The sequence below is a fragment of the Kryptolebias marmoratus genome, linkage group LG7 (assembly GCF_001649575.2).
Source record: "Kryptolebias marmoratus isolate JLee-2015 linkage group LG7, ASM164957v2, whole genome shotgun sequence".
NCBI classification, from domain to species: Eukaryota; Metazoa; Chordata; class Actinopteri; order Cyprinodontiformes; family Rivulidae; genus Kryptolebias; species Kryptolebias marmoratus.
Window position 1 is genome coordinate 1,624,407 of NC_051436.1, and position 20,594 is coordinate 1,645,000.

The 20,594-nt window shown below is 43.1% G+C and overlaps 3 protein-coding genes across 3 annotated transcripts; all 3 read right to left on the bottom strand.

The window, feature by feature from the left end:
• Positions 1-925: 925 nt before the first annotated feature.
• LOC108249737 (arfaptin-1) lies at positions 926-9,554 on the bottom strand. The gene is made up of 8 exons (XM_017439307.3): positions 9,366-9,554; positions 7,193-7,282; positions 6,403-6,475; positions 5,562-5,680; positions 5,270-5,491; positions 4,955-5,112; positions 4,021-4,195; positions 926-3,916 (listed from the first exon to the last, which is right to left on the bottom strand). The coding sequence occupies exons 2-8, from the start codon at positions 7,265-7,267 to the stop codon at positions 3,761-3,763; spliced, it is 978 nt and encodes a 325-aa protein (XP_017294796.1). The 5' UTR covers positions 7,268-7,282; positions 9,366-9,554; the 3' UTR covers positions 926-3,760.
• Positions 9,555-11,444: 1,890 nt separating this feature from the next.
• Positions 11,445-13,486, bottom strand: LOC108249736 (tripartite motif-containing protein 16-like). The gene has a single exon (XM_017439306.3). It carries the CDS (start codon positions 13,469-13,471, stop codon positions 11,801-11,803), a length of 1,671 nt encoding a protein of 556 aa, XP_017294795.2. The 5' UTR covers positions 13,472-13,486; the 3' UTR covers positions 11,445-11,800.
• Positions 13,487-18,189: 4,703 nt separating this feature from the next.
• Positions 18,190-20,228, bottom strand: LOC108249738 (tripartite motif-containing protein 16-like). Its single transcript, XM_017439308.3, has one exon. It carries the CDS (start codon positions 20,187-20,189, stop codon positions 18,534-18,536), a length of 1,656 nt encoding a protein of 551 aa, XP_017294797.3. The 5' UTR covers positions 20,190-20,228; the 3' UTR covers positions 18,190-18,533.
• Between the last annotated feature and the right edge of the window lie 366 nt (positions 20,229-20,594).

Sequence of the window (20,594 nt, forward strand, 5' to 3'; positions counted from 1 at the left end):
TACCCTTCGGTATAAATAAAGTAACCTAACCTAAAAAAGGTAGAGCTGTAAACGGATTTTTTTAAATCAGTTTGGACGAGATGAACAAGTTCATCAACTTTTATCTGTTTGGCCTAAAAAGATCAAACTCTCTACAAATAAAAGTTATTTTTATTAAGAGAAGCTGCAGCTGAAACGTTTCTGTGCAGAACGGCACAATCAGATTTGTGTTGTTGTTGCCGACCCACTCCGCTGTACGTTCTGGTTTTATTGCTGCTGACCTTGTAAGAAAAACTCACTGGAATCCCCTTAAATCCCAAAGTTTGTGAGGCTGCAGAATCAGAGTCAGAAAAGCTATATTTATCCCAAAAGGGAAATGGATTTGTGCACAAAGTGAGATTATTTTAAGGTAAATAAATATTAATTTCTGAGACATAAGGTCAAGGTTCAGGCTGTTGTGAAAATATGTCTTTTGTCAGGATAAGAGGGGAGTTTTTGTTGTGTCATCTCATTTATTTAGTCATCAGGTCCAACCCTCTGCAGGAAGTTATCCTCCCAGACGGAGAGCTTTTCTTACAAACGGCACCTAAAACAATTTCAGATGTCAACATGTGAGGAAATAAACGTTAGAATGGATGTGGATGAATTATACTGAAAGGTTTCTTAAAGTCTATTAAATGACTATATTTGATTTTAATTTTTTGTATTATCTGATAAAAACAACCACTAAGTCGTGTTTTGTTGCCAACAATTAGAAGTTTGTTTACATTCGAACATTAACGAGTTCACATCAGTCATTATCATTAAAAGTTGAATTTAATACCAGTTAACAAACTTTATCAATAGTTTGCCAACAGAATTTATATCCATCAACAAAAAACACTTTCAGAATTATTTTGTCACCATAAACTGAAAGTGAAGAACCAAACTGTGGAAATCACCTAAAATATTTTTATTTTTTCACACATGAAAGTGAAGCTTTAAAGTCAAACATCAACCAGAAGTTTATAAAATCAGTCATTTGTTGCACACAGAATGGTTTATTTGTCATGTTTTACAGAACCTAACTTTAGACCCGGCAGGCGTCTGATCGGAGCAGCGGAGACAAAACTGGACTTTCAGTCAATCAAGGATCCTGGGAAAGAAGAGGAAACCTGCCGCTGTGTCGGAAAAACCCAAATATTCCCAAACATTTCCAGCTCTGATGAAATCTCAACGTGTTTAAAGTTTAACAAACCGTGATAAAAACAGGTTTACAGCTTGGAAACATCTGAACATCTGTCGTAAAAAACTAAATGGCTTCTCCTCCAAGATTAAAAGAAAAAGAAACAAAAATTTGACATCTGAGTCAGAATATTAAGAATAAAGACATCAAGCTGAATTTTTACACACATTTCACCATTTTCCTCAAACTCAGTGGTTTCTCCAAACAATAAAAAACAAAAACAGGAAGTTAGATAATGGAATGTGATTTAAACAGACTTTTTTAACAAATAATTGTAATTTATAAAACAAAGATACATACAAATACATCGTTTGGCATCAAGAAGTTCAGAGTTTATTGGCTAAGATTTTATTGGCAGTTTGTCTCCATTTCTGTACAGATTCTAAATAAAAACTTTAAATTCAGTAAAACTTCCCTTTAAGGCCACGTTCAGCTTTTTATCCCATCTTATATTGATTTATTGCACCCAAAACCCTCAGTCTTTGCATATTTAATATTCATTTGAGGTAAACTGAAGCAAACAGTAAAACATTCACACATGTTGACAAAACAGTTCATGGAAAAGGAAAAATCAGCTTTTTAATGAGCGAAAAGACAGAAAACAAACAAAATAACTGTTCAGATCATGATGTAAACCAAATAAAATGCTCTCCTGTTACTTTGTCCCCCTATGGTCAATATTTGGTCTGATTTAAATAAAAAAAAAACATTATTTAAACATAAACTAAATATATTTCAGTCTAAGAATGACTCAAAGAATAATAATAATAATAATATTAAAGTCTTTCAGATCGCCTGCAGCTTCGCTGGTTTCTGCTTTATTAAAATGATTAATTCAACTTTCTAATCTCAAACAGGCTCAGGGTTATAAAGTGCAGCGCGATGTTTATCATATTGAACATTAAAATGGCTGCCGGAGCCGTTTGTGTCTTTCTGGAAGTTTAAAGAAGACAACGACATCAGGGTCGACCAGTTTAACGTAAATATTCTGAAAACATGGTTGCTGCAGCTGTTTTTTCTTTCCCCCACAAACACAGCAGCATCGTCGGCGTACGGTGACATCTGCAGCGGAACGTCGGTTTGAGCAGAGATTTCTAAATTTAAACCGAAGAAAAACAGGTGCTTTTATTTTGGAGGTTTAACGTAAGAAGTGCTGCTGTTTCCTCCGACGTTCAGATGTTTACGCTCGTCCAGGAAAAGTTGCCTCAAGATGCAAAAGACGATCAGAACTAAAAACAATAAACGCTAACAGCCGAGTCTCAGGGGGACGATGGCAACAACAAAACTGCAAGAAAATATTAAATATGCTCATTTTCCTCCACCCTGACTGTATGCAAACAAACACAACAGACAATCAACATTTCTGCACATAAAATGCTGTCTTTTAGTCTAAATTTAGTTTAAATTTGTTCTCATTTCAGCCTTTATTCGTCACAGTTTGATTTCAGCACATTTCTCCAACTCTCTGACTCCCGGGAACTTAAATAAAGACGGTTTCTAAACGCTGCCACAGCGAGAAAAAGAGGAAACCAGCAAACATTCGAGACGTTTCTAAAACTCCTCCAGGATGAATCAACGACAGTTAAACTGAAATCTGGATCTTCTAACAGAACTGAAAACTAACACAGAACGAGCAGAAGACGGGCTAACAAGAGAAACAAAGATCAGCAGCTGATTTAAGGAGTGTTTCATAAACTTTCAGACAAGAAGCACCAACAAATATGACCCCATCGTCGACGTAAAGCTCTGGTCTCAACAGGAGGAGCGTTACCAAACCAAACAGGTCAGAAATAAACCTTAAAACTCGGAAAGAAAACCTAAAAAAAACAACATAAGAACTGCTTTAAACCAGACAAACTAATAAAAAAGGTTAAATGTTTTATAATCAGCAGACAGAGACACGTCTCATCACCTGATTCAAGATGGCCGACACTTCTAATCAACAGTTGCAAACAAAAGCGGCTCTAATTCAGTCGTTTTTACAGATACTGAGCTAAGATTCGGTCGTCCTGAAGTCGTACTCTGAGCGCGGACAGATTGTGCTCAACGTTCCTGTCGATTCACAGAAAGACGACGTTAGCTCCTTCAGAGAATGACGGGTCGTTAAAGAGCTCACAAACTTCTGCTTTCAGGGTTTTTTTGGCTGAAGCTTTTGAAAACCTTTAAATATGTTTAAAGTTTGGTGTTGAAAACAGAAAGTGTGATTGTAAAACAGAGAGAGGCGCAGACATTCAGTTCTGGCTGCAGCGGCGGGTTTGAGACGACGATCAGATGGATTTACTCCCCACAGAAGCCTGAAGGACCGACTCTCACACAATAAATTACATTTAGAGTGATTTTTAAGCAGTTTCACAACTTTAGACCTTATCTGGGCCTTTACAGAGTCACCTCTGAACCCAGAAATCCCAGAAATCATCCAAAATAAGTCCCGCCTCCTCTCTGCAGCACGCTTCCTATTTTCAGCTTCTCAGAGGCAAAAATCCGACAAAATACATTTATTTCCCCCGCAGTAAGAATTACCAACAGTCTGCGTCTCCCGAGTGTTCAGGCCGAGCGTCAGCTGTCCTCCAGCCAGGACGGGTCGTCCTCGCTGCAGCTCGCCAGCTTCCCCGCCGCCTGCTGCATGTTCTGCTCCAGGAAGCCGTGACACGAGAAGCAGTGAGCAGCAACGGCGCCGTGCAGCAGGAACAGGTGGTTGTGGAGGACTTTCACCTGCAGGGAGACGACGGACGACGGGTCAGTTGGGACTCGGTTAACGGCTGAACGCTTGTGACGGGTTCTGGCCCGGTTCTGGAGCTCGCGCAGGTTCCTCTCACCCGGTTCTCCTCCAGCAGCTTGACTTTAACGGACAGGTCGTCTCGGACCTTCTGGTACCGCTCCCTCTGACCCTGGAAGACCTTCTGGGCCTGCTCCAGTTTGGGCACGGTGACGGTGTCCCGCGGGCCCATGTTCAGCTCCTCCAGGTCGACCCGGTACGCGTCGTACTCGATCCTGGAGGTCAGAGGTTAAAGGTCAGGGTGTCAGCTGAAACCAACACTTCTTCCTGTTTCTGAAGTTTCTGAACTCATCAGTTGTTTTCTGTCCAACCTCTACATGAAGAAGAAATCATTTTATTGGCTTTAATGAGTCCAAACAGACGACTGCACCCACCCAGACGTTTGCTGTTACTTTTACTGAAGTTTACGTTACTATGGCAACGCAATTCGCCAAAAGCAACCTCAAAACAACAACATATTTGCATGGAAAATGCTTCAAAACCAAAAAAAAACTACATTCTGAAATACCTCCTGAACCACTGGAGTAGAGCTCCTCGACCACCGATTAGTTATCTGGGTCAAGCTGATTCAAAATGGCCGCCACAGCCAACTTGGCAAACACAAAAACGTCTGTAACTCGGCCATTTTTAGAGATACTGAGCTGCAGCTTGGTGTGGTAGATGATGGGGGCTGCTCCAGGAATATTCTAGTTATGAGTGAAATTATTTCTTTTTATTTGTGTTCTTTGGATGAATGGATGAATGGATGAATGGATGAATGGGTGAATGGGTGAATGGGTGAATGGGTGAATGGGTGAATGGGTGAATGCTCGGAGCATGTGCTGGGGATCACTCTCAGCTACTACCACACCTGGTTTTAGCTCAGCATCTGTAAAACTGCCCGAGTTCTGGTCCTTCTTCTGATAAATACCAGGAGCCGTATCGCTTCCAAAGACACGTCAGCCACTGAAACAGGAAGTGTGCGTCGGACCCACCTGGCCGCCTCGTACTGTTTGGCGTTGATCATGGTGTCCTCCATGGTTTTGTTCACCAGCGTGTTCATGTCGGACGTGAAGGAGTTGATGGCGGCCGTCAGAGTTTCTCCGCTCTTCGACAGGAACTTCTGAGCCTCGGCGTTCAAAGTGAACTCCACCTGATGATCACATGACCGCACGTCAGGATTTAATGAGACATTAATTCAGTTAGTTTGACTTTGAAATACTTTGAGGAGTTTTGTTGTTTTATTTTTTCTTGTTTTTGCTCTGACTGTAAATTTCCCGCGGTGGAACCACGGTGGACACGACGCTTACGTGGAGCTTCTGCGATTGGACGCTGAGCTCGGTGAAGACGTCTCCCAGCGACCTCTGGGTGACGGTGAACTGAGCCAGCTGATTGGCCAGCGTCTGGGCCAGCTTGGTCATGTGACCGTAGCGCTGCCGGTCGTCCCTGAGCAGCTCCAGCCGAGGCTCCAGCTCCAGGTCCACGGTTCTGGAGCCGCGCCCGAGCTTCTCGGCCAGCGCCTGCCGGGTGCACTGAGGAGAGACGGAACGGCTGATCAGACCGGCGTTCCCCAACCCCCCAGCTCAGCTAGGCTCCGCCCACCTTGTATTTGCTGACGCTCCACTTGCGGACTCTCTCCAGCTGCTCGCTGGCCGGGTTCTTGTTGCTACCTTCGACGACGACGGGTCCACTCTTCGGTTTCTGCGGCGTCACCGCGGGCTCTGGAGGTCAAAGGTCAGCATGTTAATGGGTCTGAATAAAGTCCAGACTGTTTTTATTAAACATCACTTTAACTGTGGAATAAATCAGAAATCATGAAGCAGGTTTCTGTGCAGAAGTTTCCTCCGGTTTTTGTTTTTGTGGATGAGCTGCTTTTTTAAAATAACGTGAAACAGATAAGATTGGAAAGGTTTATAAAATAAAATGATAAAAGCTGCAGCTGTTTTAAGGAGATAAAATCAGTCTTTGGATGAAGATCGGTGCGGTTCTCCAGTTTCCAAATCAATTTCTGCAAACCCTGTTGTTTAAACCACTGTCAGTTTTATATTTCATGCTTCTTTTATCAGAAATATTCAGACTCCAGACGGCTGTGATCCCAGGCTGCAGGCGTCACCTGAACCTGACCGCGGCGTGGTGTTTGATGAAGCAAAACGCTGGAAAATCTTTCAACCTGGAGCCGTTTTAACGCAGCAACCGTCCATTTTGGTCCGTGTCCCACTCAGACAAGCCGTTAGCCATTAGGTGGCCATCTAAAGCAGGTAACACGCTGATTATCGTTAACCATCACAAAGAAATGGCCGCTTTAACTGAAGCGTATTAAAAACACGATTAAAACAAGAATAAAACTTTTAACTTGCTGCTCGTGTTCAGTTCACGTTTTCTTTGTTTCAGTCACAGCTGGAGGAGGAAAACATCTGCAGAAAAACGTTACTTCCAACTTCACCTTCGCTTCGGTCCGTTTCCACGGCGACCGGCGGCGCAGCCTCGGCGGCATGGTTGCAGTCGCTGTTTGCTTCCTGTGAGGAGAAACGTTGGGAGTAAATAAATGATCTCCTCGACGCTTGAAGAGAAAAACGATCGATCAGCCGCCGTTTAAACCCAGACGGAAAGAGTCCAACGTTAATCTGAAGCAGAGCTGAGACTCAGAGTCCTGATCCAGTCCTCAGATCTTCATCTTCTCCTCCCAGACCTCTGAAAGTCTTCATCAGCAGCTCTTCAGATTCCCTGAAGGACGTTTTCTTTAAGAATGAGCAGAAAAGGAGGCCGACCGTCACAAAGACAGACGACCGGCTGCCGTTTCTGTTCGAAGTTACAAAAAAAAAAACATTAAAATCAACTTCGGCGAACAGAAAATGGTGTTTTAGCTCCGACAAGCCGAAAACTCATATTTCCAGCAGCTCTTGAATGCACCGTGAGAACCGGAACGGCCAATCGGAGACAGGATGACAGGGTTGCTACGGTAACGGCAGCTCTCTGCTGCTCGTCAGAGGTCACCGGAGATAGGAAGTGAAGACCTGAATCTCTGTCGGACCCGGACCCAACGGGTCGGAGGGAGCGATTTCCCCTTTGACCTTTGTCTGACAGAGGTCAAAGGTCAAATCATTTCAGTGTGATGTTTTATTTTCTAATTTAGCTACTGTTTGGTTGATTTTATCCCCCGCAGCCAAAAGCGACAACGTTTCTGTGTTTGTCTGTTAGCAAAATATCTCATGAAGCAGTGGGCGTCGTCTCACCGTGGGAGGAGCTTCCTCCTCTGTCCTGCTGGACGGAGACGCGCCGTCGTCTGCCTTCTGCTGCGACACCTCCATCGTTTTATCCACCGCCTGGAAGAAAGGAACCAATCAGCTCACAGAGAAAACGGCGCTTTAACGAAGGTTCGTTTGTCGAACAGATGGGAAACTTTATATTTAATTAAAGTCTGTCATCAGTTCAAACGGCTGAGCGGCGTCTGAAGTCAGAGACGGGACTCTTCCTGGTGGTTTATTCCACACAAAACAACAGAATCCAACTTCCTCTCGTCTATCAGTCATTTAACTCATCCTCCGGTCACACAGCGCCACCTGCTGGTGTTAAAACACAACATGAATCTTTGAACGCAGCCATCAGCTGATCAAACCGGCCTCAGCTCGTCCGACAGCCGCAGGGATGAAGATGGAACGTCTTCTTCATGGATCCTCTGAGTCAGAGCCGAGGAACAAACGGAACCGACGGAACGTCTGCGGTTCTACAGCCGAAAGACTTTAATGTGTCCCGTTTAGGTTCTCCTGATTAAAGTTTCTTCCTTAAGTTCTTTAGACACTTCAGCAAACAGCTGTAACCGTTCATGTATAAAACATTTATACTTTTAAATATAATAAACTCTGTTTACAAAGTTTCCTCATAGCCTCCTTTAAGTCTCTTCAGATCAACTTTTAGCTCTTTAAAGTGATCATATCTGCTTCATTTTCAGCTTTGTGATTGTGCAGAAAAATTAATCTTTTACTTTTTTACTCATTTTAGCTACTGTTTAGATTGTTTTTCCTTCTGTTTTGCTAAATTTAGCTGTTTTGCTTGTTTTAGTTTCAGCTGATTTTAGGCTTTACCTAACTGTTTTATGAAGTTTTAGCTGCTGTTTTAGCTGCTTTTAGGAGCCGTTTCAGCTTCAGCTTCTAACTTGTTGGTTTGTAGCTTCTCTGTGGTTCATTTTAGCTTCAACGCCACCTTTCAGCAGACATTCAGCTCTCAGCTGTCTGTATTTGAGCAGAAAATCCACATTTTTCTGGTTTCCTCTGAGCGCAAACATGTCATCCTAAGAACGAGCGCGACCTTTGACCTTTTATGAGCACCTTAACAACCCAGAGTTTGACCCGGCTCATTAAATCTACAAGCGTTCTTCAGACACATGATAAAACTTTGTGTTAACGAGGGAAGATATGAACAAACGTGAACAGAAGAAGTTTTTAAACGCAGCTAAAATCTGGACGAGGAAGAAGAGACTTCCTCTCAGGAGTGATTCAGCTGGTTTGATCATTTAAATAACTGCACAAAGTTTACTAATTAAACACATTTTAGTCTGAACCTGTAAATAAAACTGTTAGACAACATTTCGCTGTTAGGAGTTTATATTAACGTTCATTTTAAGGCAGTTTTGTTCATTTTTCGCCCTTAAATGCAGACAAATCCAAATAAAACTTGCCTTTAATTCTAATTTTAGTTTATTTATATTATTTTAATCACTGCCTGTCGCCAAAAAGAGGGCGGTGATGTTTCAGTCTGTTAGCAAAATATCTGAAACACTAAAATATGACCCAAAAGCGGCTCGAAGTCCGTTAACTTTACAGAAATGAAGTTTAAATCTGCTGTGGTGGTAGCTGAGAGTCATTCACAGCATGGCAATCTGAAGTGCAAAAATACAAATTAACACCAATAAAAAGTGATTATTTATCAAATATGCATGGAATAACAAAACCTGCCTTTATTTTGATAGATTTTCCTTCCATGCAGGCAGACTTTCCTGCAGTTTTAGGTTGTTTTTTTTACCTTTTATATCTTTAAACACTTTGTTTCCTGCAGAATGTCACAAAGGAACATTTAGTTTCCATATCTTCAGTTTGAATCTATGAGAAACGCCACAGTTAACCCGGAATAAAAGCGGGACATACAACAACACGACTGAAGCTGTCCTCTGCTTTTATGGAGGACATGGAGGACATGAAGGACATAAAGTGGACTTCAGTGTTAGTTGGGTGTGTTCGGCTCAGGTTCTGGTTCCTCAAACGGTAAAGTCGGTTTCAACAACCGGAAGTTACCGGTTTTTACCTGTAAAAACTAAAATATCGTCTTTGTGACTCTAAAGAAGTGTAAAAATCAAACAGGAGGCGGAGAGCCTCCAGATCACAGTTCAGATAGTTTGTTTTTTATTTTTACCTTCAGGGTTTTTAAACCAACTCCTCCTTTTTGTCCTCCTCTTCCTCCTCTTCCTCCTCGGTTAACTCCTCATGTCTGAATGTTTCAGACAAACTGAGTTTTTTTTTTTAAAGTTATAAAGACCAAAGTGGACCGAGGAGAAGTCGAACACACCCGGAAGTGTTTTCAGGACGGTTCGTTTCCTGCGGTGGACGCTCGGTGTTTCCTCCCGGGCTCCCCGGAGGGGCGGGGACATCCACGGGTCAAAGTGCTGAATCAAAGCCCGCCGTGTGCACGCGCGTCACGCCACACGAGCACAAACCTGTTTTCCTGTTTGTTTCTGGTGAGGGTAGGGTCAGGAAGAGCATCCGGCGTAAAATACTTTTGTTAAAAACTAACATGCAGGTTCAACAACGACCGCCACCAGCATCTGCAGGGGAATGAAGATGATGAGCCACATGATGAAGATCTGGGAGACAGCTGTGAAAGCTGGACTGAGACAAGAGGGGACTGTCTGTGAGCAGCAGGATGGTTTGATGCCAAGAAAGAGCTCCACAGACGCCATCTTTGATTTGAGGATGTTGATAGAGAAGAACAGAGAGGCTCAGAAAGAACTTCATTGTTTCTGTGGAGTTAGAAAAAGACAGCAGGACATGTGTGAGGACAGGAGGACATGTGTGAGGACAGCAGGACGTGTGTGAGGACATCTGGAGTGGCGGAGAAGTATGTTAGACTGGGACAGCTTGACAACCTCCCTCACCTGTATGAGGCACAGCACTGTTGCCTCACAGCAAGAAGGTCCTGGGTTCAAGTCCAGGGTTAGACCTGGTGTCTTTCTGTGTGGAGTTTGCATGTTCTCCTCATGTTTGCATAGGTGTGCTTCGGTTTCCTCCCCCGTATAAAAAAAACATGCTTGTTAGGCTGCCTTCAGGCCCAGGCCTCCCTTGACAAACAAGATCTGTGACCTGATTAAATATAAATAAAGTCCAGCCTCTCTAAAAGAGATTGGTTCCAAAACCGTAACTACGTGTTTAGGGGAGCCCAACTATATCTAGTCGGTACCTCTCAACCTCACACACAAACCTAGACTCCTTCCCCAACAGAGAGGTGACATTCCATGTCCCAAGAGCCAGCTTCAGTCAGTCAGACTGATCCATAACTCATTGCACCTGATTTGTATGGCCCCCTCCTGCAGGTGGTGGACCCACAGGAAGGCTGAGCCAGACTGGGTCCCCTGGGTAGAGACCTGGTCACCAGGCAATCACCAAGGTGGAGCCCCAGTAAACTACTTCTGGGTGACAAACATTGAGCTCCTTGTTCTTCTGATCCATATAAGAATTATAAATTGCTCTTTGTCCTTTCGCTTTTTCTTTCCTGGAAACTGACCTGTTTGACTTTCAAATTCACCTGTAATCTACATATTCAAAGTTGGTTTTATTTGATTTGTTCCAACAGGTAAATTTATTTTACAGCAAGAAAAACTTTCAGTTCAGCACCTGCTGCCAAAACAAACACAACAATTATAAACTCTAAAAACACCAAAACATTGATGTTTTCAGTTCATTGATCAACTGTTTAACTCATATGTGGAATTAGTTCCAACTTCTTTCTGTTGTTGGATTTTTGTCCAAACGACTCTTTCCTCAAACAGATGTTATATTTTATATTACACAGCTTCAACTGTTTGACCTGAATTCATTCGTTGTCCTTTTCTATCATCTAGTGTTTGATTGGTGTTACTGCAGATACAAATATACCAGGAGATTCTGCCATAAAGAGTTTGTAAACATCTCAGAGCACTAAGAGTTGTTCTGTTGAGACGTTAGATGTTCTGTCCTCAGAATCATCAGATTGAATCTACTGTTTGCTTTTGACATTTAATGCAAAAGATGTAGATCTTTCTGTTCCAAGTTGACCATGTCCAAAATGAAACTTTGAAAACCTTCAGAAAGTCTGTGAAATGTTGATCAGCTTCACTTAAACAGATTACAAGAAAAGTCTGAGTTCTTGGAAGGAAAATTAAAATATTTATTTGATTAAATGATAATAATCAGGATAGCAACAATGGTAAATACAGAACAACACTATTAATCAAACTGAACAAAGATTTAAATTGTACATTTCAAGAGAACACTTGAAACTAACATCATTCTCTGTCATCAGAAACTAAAATATGTCAGTGTAACTAGAGGTTTGTATCATACAGTTTGATTTTCACATGTCAGTATGAGAACAAATGTCTGTCATTTCATTCTGCTTTTTGGGATTTTTAATCATGTCCAAGATATTTTCTCCAATTCATTGATCCATACCAATATGGCCTTTATCTGTTAACCTTGTTTTATAATCAAATTCAGGAAATAACTGAATGTCATTGCTTCTAAAATGTTCAGGCTTCTAAAGATAACAAGACAAATAACAGCAAACAGAAATAAACCTGCCTTCAGCCTCAGTTTTTATTTAGTTTTAATGAACTCAGCAGTTGTTCCAGAGTCTACAACACGAACTCCAGCGTGGACCGGCTGAGTGAATGTGGTCTGGACTCTGTGGAGGAGAGTCATGGTTTCAGAGACGCTGTAGAAAGACAGAACACCTGCTCTGTGGTCCAGGTACACTCCGACTCTGGAGGAACCAGGACCTGAGACTGGAGTACAGGCTTTGTTGTACAAAAATCTATAACTGCTTGTGCCACAAGATAAGGTCCAGGATTTGTCATTGAATCCAAATCTGCAATCGTTTTGATTTCCATTTCTGCAGATATCCTTGTATGTCACAGAAAAATAAACAGCTCCCCCGCTCCTCTCCACCTCCCAGTAACAACGTCCGGTCAGACTCTCTCTGCTCAGAACCTGATAATAATAAGTGAATCTGTCTGGATGATCAGGATAAGACTGTTGTTGTTCCATTAATGTTACTTTTCTGTTCCCCTCAGATAACAACAGATATCTGTTTGCTGTGTTTGGATCCAGAGTGATTTCTTGTGAATATTTTAAGAATCCATCTCTGGTCTTTGGTTCTGGTTGTGGCAGTAAAACGTCCACTTCAGAGACTCTCAGTGAGATGTCTGTCCACATGTCCCTCAGGACGTCCTGTAGTTTGTCTCTGAGCTCCTCCACAGCTGCTGTCACGTCCTCAAAGTGTCTCCGAGGACGACTCTTGATGCTGGATGAGTGTGTAGACTCACTGAGTGCTGACACTGAGGGGTAGTTGTGGAGAAACTGGTTGTGATCCTCTGTGTGTGAGAGCTGCTCCAGCTCGGCGTCTTTCCTCTTCAGCTCAGTGATCTCCTGCTCCAGCTTCTCCTGAAGCTCTTTGACTCGACTCACTTCAGTTTCCTGCTGGGATCTGAGCTGCTGCTTCACATCAGAGCTTCTTTTCTGGATGAGACGGATCAGCTGAGTGAAGGTCTTCTCACTGTCCTCCACTGTTTTATCAGCAGAGACATTGATGGCCTCCACCTCCTGTTGGAGCAGCTTCACATCTTTCTGTCGGTCCTGGATTCTCTGCTGGATTTGTTGTCGACTCGCCTCGAGCTCCTTCTGCTTCTCAGCTCTTCCTGCTGCAGCTGAGACTGTTTCATGTCCTTTATGTTCATCCATGAAGCAGAGATAACAGATACACTGCTGATCAGTACGACAGAAAATCTTCATCACCTCATCATGACGAGGGCAGATGTTCTCCTGGAGCTTCTTGGAGGGCTCCACCAGCTGGTATTTCTTAAATTGACCAAGACTGTAGTGAGGTTGGAGGTGTTTCTCACAGTAAGAGGCCAAACAGTCCAGACAGGACTTGACAGCCTTCAGTTTCCTCTCAGTGCAGACATCACAGGACACATCTTCAGGTCCAGCATAGCAGAGATCAGCTGGAGCAGCTTGGAGTCCAGTCTTCTTCAGCTCCTCCACTAAAAAGGCTAACATGAAGTTTTTCACCAGAACAGGCCTCTGTTTAGAAATCTTTCGGCACTGAGGACAGCTGTAGATTCTCCTATGGTCCTCTTTATCCCAGTGACCTTTAATGCAGCTCCTACAGTAGCTGTGTCCACAGGGAATATTCACCGGATCCTCCAGGAGATCCAAACAGATCGAACAAGAAAAGTTATCTTCATCCATCTTTCTTTTCTGAGCCATTTCTCCTCTCAGTAACGACTCTGTGAGTTCCTCCTCCTTCAAACTAAATCTAGTTAGAGCTCAGATCACGTTGCTGTGATGAATGTCAGTGGTTCCACGGTTCCTCAGGTTTCTTGCTCTGAAGGGAGGGAACAGGGAAATGTAATCAAGGCGGGTCTTTTAGTGTTTTACATAAGGAAGGAGGAGGAGGAGTTATCAGTTTTCAGGAAGGTGAGCAGTTTGAAGCTGAAACTGTTTAACCTTTTTGACAGTAAAGTTTTTTGAAAACTCAGTTCAGTTTTTAGATTTTAAATTTGCAGATGCAGATTTAGAATTCACACTATAATCATCCTGTTACCTTTTATTGTCAACACTGTTTTGCTCATTTGACACGCAGTATCTGTTTTGCTTCTTTTAGCTACTGTTTTACTAAATTTAAGACCTCCTTTTGTTCATAGTTTCTTCCATAAGTAAACCTAATGACGATGAAGATTAAACCAGTCAGGACATGTTCATGAAACCTGTGAGTCAGAGATGAGGAAGAAACCTACGGTCCTGTTGCAGTCATTAAAACATGATTCATTAAGATGAAACTGATTACCAGTTTTATAAGAAACACCTGGAAGACATTATTGTGTGTTTTGTTTTTCTGTATATAAATTGTTTCCCACGTTCTTTTGACTGGAAACATTTAAACAAACCTATTTTAACCCTTCATATATAAAAACATTGAGCTTATTTAGGACATCACTGCCCCTGCTGCACTGAGAATATCTGTCCATAAAAGTCAGAACACAATCGGTGAAAAGATTCAACTTACTGCCACAATGTGAACCAGACTCTCACTCCATTTGTATAGGGACCGAATGGCCTGTAGTAACTGACCCCCCAATCCCATACTCATGAAGTAACCCTTACAGCGTACTCCAGAGAACATGGTTGAATGCTTTCTCCAAGTCTACAAAAACATATAGACTGGTTGGGTAAACTCTCATGTCCCCTCGAGAACTCTGGCGAGGCTGAAGAGCTGGTTCAGTGTTTCACATCCAGGACAGAACCCACATTACTCCTCCTAAATCTGAGGTTCAACCATCAACATGATTCTCTTGTCCAGCACCTCTGAATAGACCTTACAGGAGAGGCTGAGGAGTGTGATTCCCCTTTAATTGGAACCGACCCTCCAGTGCCCCTCTTTGAAAAGGGGAACCACCACCCCAGTCTGTCAATCCAATGACACTGCCCCTGATGTTCATGGGATGTTGCAAAAGTGTGTTAACCAAGACAGCCCAGCAACATCCGGATCCTTCAAGGAACTCTGGGCAGACCTCATCCACCCATGGAGAATTACTGTTGTGAAGCTTTTAAACTCTCTTGTGACCTCATTTTTGGTTAAGGATGGACCCACCCTAGAGTCTCCAAGCTCAGCTTCTTCTCTGGAAGACCTGCTGGTGGGATTGAGAAGGTCCTTTAAGTATTCCTTTCACCATCCAATGAGTCACTGGTCGAGATCAACAGAACCCCACCTCCACTGCTGACAGCATTGGTAGAGGGTTGCTCTCAGCAACCTGACAGTTTGCCAGAATCTTCTTGGAACAGATTGAGAGTCTATCTAAAGCTTCAGTGAACTCTGCCCACACCTGAGCCTTTGCCTCAGAAACAGCTAAGGCTGCTGCTCACATTACTTCCAGCTGCCTCTGGACTCCTTCAGCTTCACAACCTCCCTCAACTGGTGTGTCCTCCACAGAGTCTGAGGATGGCCACCACGAGAGGCACCAACAACCTTGGGGCCATAGCTCAGAGCAGCCCCCTCTACAATGCAGGGACAGAACATGACGCACTTGAAATGAGGTCAGGCAGGAATCCCCGTGGACTATGATGTTTGCAGATGACATCATGATCTGTGGTGAGAACAGGGAACAGGTGGAGGAGAACCTAGAGAGGTGGATGTATGCACCTGAAAGAGGAGGGATAAAAGTAAACCGTAGGAAGACAGAGTACCTGTGTATGAATGGGAGGGAGGCAGGTGGAACAGTGAGGCTAGAAGGTCAGAGGTCACAAAGGTGCAGGACTTCAAGGACTTAAAGTCAACTGTCCAGGAAAACAGGGAGTGTGGTAAAGAGGTGAAGAAGAGAGTCCAGGCAGGATGGGGTGGATGGAGGAACGTTTCATGAGTGATCTGTGACAACAGGGTGGCAGCAAAGGTCTAAGGTCAAAGGAAAGGTTTACAGACAGTGGTAAGAGCAGCCATGTTGTATGGTTTGGAGACAAAAAGACAGGAGACAGAACAGGAAGTGGCAGTGCCAAAGATGTTGAGGTTCTCATTGGAAGGGACGAGGATAGACAGGATTAGGAATGAGGTCATCAGAGGTCCAGCACAGGTTGAAGGACTGGGAGATAAAGGTAGAGACGGTTTGGACATGTCCAGAGGAGGGACAGTGGGTATAGTGGTAGAAGGATGTTAGAGATGCAGCTGCCAGGAAAAAGACAAAGATCCTTTAAGGAACCTTTATGGATGCAGTTAGAGAGGACATGGAGGAAGTTGGAGTGAGGACAGAGGACGCAGAAGACAGAGTTAGACAGACAAGGATGACTCGCTCTGGTAATCCCCAAAGAGCCAAAAGAAAAGGAAGACGAAGAAGACTTACTTTAGGTTTACTGTCTTGGGAGATAGTTCCTTGTCTTAGGTGAATAAATTCTACATTTTAATTTCTGAAAACTCTCCCAGTCCTTCCAAAATGTCTAACATTCTCACAAATTGTCCTCAAAAACTGCTTATTTTGGATTCTTAAAAGACTATCTTTACCTTGTTCTAAATGCCAGGAAAATGCATTTCTGATGTTATAAATATATATAGCTATATATAAAACAGAGCATCCATCTGCTCTTGTCTCTAAATCCTCCTTATCGTCACTCTCCACACTGACAGCCTGTCTGGAGGATATAAAGTTATTAATGAACAGTAACTATCGTCAACTAAACAGCTCCAAAACTGAGGCCATGTTGATTGGTTCTCCTCGTCAGGTCCAGGCATCCCCCATTACAGTTATAACCTTTTTTGGACAGGACATCACAATTTCCAATACTGTCACCAACCTTGGCATTCGATTTGACCCTCACCTCTCTTTTGATGAAACATCTGTGCAAAACCTCCTTTTTTCAAGCTAAAAAACATTGCTACTCTCATTCCACTACTCTCTCAGATGGATGCTGAAAAACTTGTCCATGTCTTTTTTTCTTCAAGGTTGGACTACTGCAATTCCATTTCTTTTTGGTATCTAAAAAAAATCTTCATAAACCAGTTCATTCAAAACAGCGCTGCTCAACTTCTTACGGTTAAAGAAAATGGATGGATGGATAAAATCTTCTGTGGGAGAGGGCACCCAGACCCCCCTTGATTGTTAGCCTCGCACTTTTGGTATTCAGCGCTGGAATTTGCCAAGTGGATGGTCAGTCCCCTAACTTTCTAGATAGCCTCCTATTCCTGAAACTTTTAAACACCCTGTTTTCACCTTCTGGGGAAAACTGCAACACACAGGTGCCAAGCCAGGGAGTATAACACAGCCCACACCAGCCCTGCGCCTTCTACCATGGGCAACTCTAGAGTGAAATATTGTCCAGCCACTATCAAAGAGATTGGTTCCAGAACCCAAACTGTGGGTTGAGGAGGGCCTTACTATATCTAGTCTCAAAATCTCACACAAACCTAGGGTCCTTCTTCACCAGAGAGGTGACATTTCATGTCCCAAGAGTCAGCTTCAGTCAGTCAGACTGATCCATATCTCATTGCACCTGATCTGGGAGGTCGTGGGTTCAATCCCCGGCCGGGTCATACCAAAGGCTGTAAAAATGGGACCCAATGCCACCCTGCTTGACACTCAGCATTAAGGGTTGGAATTGGGGGGTTAGATCACCAAATGATTCCCGAGCACGGCACCGCTGCTGCTCACCGCTCCCTCAGGGGATGGGTCAAATGCGGAGAACAAATTTCACACACTCAGGTGTGTGACAATCAGTAGTATTTTAACTTGTATGGCACACTCCAGCAAGTGGTGGGACCACAGGAAAGAAAACCCATGGAGCTCAGTTGGGCTGAGCCCAACTGGGCCCCATGGGTAGAGACCTGGTCACCAGGCAATCACCAACAAGCCTCTCCTCCAGGCCTGGTTCCAGGGTGGAGCCCCAGTAAACTACTTCTGGGTGACAAACATTGAGCTCCTTGTTCTTCTGATCCATTTAAGAATTATAAATAGCTCTTTGTCCTTTCGCTTTTTCTTTCCTGGAAACTGACCTGTTTGACTTTCAAATTCACCTGTAATCTACATATTCAAAGATGGTTTTATTTGATTTGTTCCAACAGGTAAATTTATTTTACAGCAAGAAATAACTTTCAGTTCAGCACCTGCTGACAAAACAAACACAACAATTATAAACTCTAAAAACACCAAAACATTGATGTTTTCAGTTCATTGATCAACTGTTTAACTCATATGTGGAATTAGTTCCAACTTCTTTCTGTTGTTGGATTTTTGTCCAAACGACTCTTTCCTCAAACAGATGTTATATTTTATATTACAGAGCTTCAACTCTTTGACCTGAATTCATTCGTTGTCCTTTTCTATCATCTAGTGTTTGATTGGTGTTACTGCAGATACAAATATACCAGGAGATTCTGCCATAAAGAGTTTGTAAACTCTTTTAATCAAACTGAACACTATTAATCAAACTGAACAAAGATTTCAATTGTACATTTCAAGAGAACACTTGAAACTAACATCATTCTCTGTCATCAGAAACTAAAATATGTCAGTGTAACTAGAGGTTTGTATCATACAGTTTGATTTTCACATGTCAGTATGAGAACAAATGTCTGTCATTTCATTCTGCTTTTTGGGATTTTTAATCATGTCCAAGATATTTTCTCCAATTCATTGATCCATACCAATATGGCCTTTATCTGTTAACCTTGTTTTATAATCAAATTCAGGAAATAACTGAATGTCATTGCTTCTAAAATGTTCAGGCTTCTAAAGATAACAAGACAAATAACAGCAAACAGAAATAAACCTGCCTTCAGCCTCAGTTTTTATTTAGTTTTAATGAACTCAGCAGTTGTTCCAGAGTCTACAACACGAACTCCAGCGTGGACCGGCTGAGTGAATGTGGTCTGGACTCTGTGGAGGAGAGTCATGGTTTCAGAGACGCTGTAGAAAGACAGAACACCTGCTCTGTGGTCCAGGTACACTCCGACTCTGGAGGAACCAGGACCTGAGACTGGAGTACAGGCTTTGTTGTACAAAAATCTATAACTGCTTGTGCCACAAGATAAGGTCCAGGATTTGTCATTGAATCCAAATCTGCAATCGTTTTGATTTCCATTTCTGCAGATATCCTTGTATGTCACAGAAAAATAAACAGCTCCCCCGCTCCTCTCCACCTCCCAGTAACAACGTCCGGTCAGACTCTCTCTGCTCAGAACCTGATAATAATAAGTGAATCTGTCTGGATGATCAGGATAAGACTGTTGTTGTTCCATTAATGTTACTTTTCTGTTCCCCTCAGATAACAACAGATATCTGTTTGCTGTGTTTGGATCCAGAGTGATTTCTTGTGAATATTTTAAGAATCCATCTCTGGTCTTTGGTTCTGGTTGTGGCAGTAAAACGTCCACTTCAGAGACTCTCAGTGAGATGTCTGTCCACATGTCCCTCAGGACGTCCTGTAGTTTGTCTCTGAGCTCCTCCACAGCTGCTGTCACGTCCTCAAAGTGTCTCCGAGGACGACTCTTGATGCTGGATGAGTGTGTAGACTCACTGAGTGCTGACACTGAGGGGTAGTTGTGGAGAAACTGGTTGTGATCCTCTGTGTGTGAGAGCTGCTCCAGCTCGGCGTCTTTCCTCTTCAGCTCAGTGATCTCCTGCTCCAGCTTCTCCTGAAGCTCTTTGACTCGACTCACTTCAGTTTCCTGCTGGGATCTGAGCTGCTGCTTCACATCAGAGCTTCTTTTCTGGATGAGACGGATCAGCTGAGTGAAGGTCTTCTCACTGTCCTCCACTGTTTTATCAGCAGAGACATTGATGGCCTCCACCTCCTGTTGGAGCAGCTTCACATCTTTCTGTCGGTCCTGGATTCTCTGCTGGATTTGTTGTCGACTCGCCTCGAGCTCCTTCTGCTTCTCAGCTCTTCCTGCTGCAGCTGAGACTGTTTCATGTCCTTTATGTTCATCCATTAAGCAGAGATAACAGATACACTGCTGATCAGTATGACAGAAAATCTTCATCACCTCATCATGACGAGGGCAGATGTTCTCCTGGAGCTTCTTGGAGGGCTCCACCAGCTGGTGTTTCTGTAATTGACCAAGACTGTAGTGAGGTTGGAGGTGTTTCTCACAATAAGAAACCAAACAGTCCAGACAGGACTTGACAGCCTTCAGTTTCCTCTCAGTGCAGACATCACAGGACACATCTTCAGGTCCAGCTGGAACAGCATGGAAGTCATCATTTTTCAGCTTCTCCACTAAAGAGGCTAAATTAATACTTTTCGAGAGAACAGGCCTCGGTTTAGAAATCTTTCGGCACTGAGGACAGCTGTAGATTCTTCTATGGTCCTCTTTATCCCAGTGACCTTTAATGCAGCTCCTACAGTAGCTGTGTCCACAGGGAATAATCACCGGATCCTCCAGGAGATCCAAACAGATCAAACAAGAAAAGTTATCTTCATCCAACTTTCTTTTCTGAGCCATTTCTCCTCTCAGTAACGACTCTGTGAGTTCCTCCTCCTTCTACCTGAATCTAGTTAGAGCTCAGATCACGTTGCTGTGATGAATTTCAGTGGATCCACGGTTCCTCAAGTTTATATTTGTGAAGGGAGGGAACAAGGAAATGTAAACTAGGCATGTCTTTTAGTGTTTTACATCAGGAAGAGGGAGGAGGAGTTATTCAAAAAAGGGTAAAAAACAAAAACAACTGGACTTCTATTCTGTAGCTGAAGACGTTTCGCTTCTCATCCGAGGAGCTTTCTCAATTCAGAAACAGAGAGTCTGGAGTTGAGCTTTTAAAGCTGAGGTGTGATGTAAGCTGGATAGCTTGCAAATTGTTCTCACTCTCCTAACAATGGAGGCTCATTAGGGTTCTTGTTTGTCTGACTC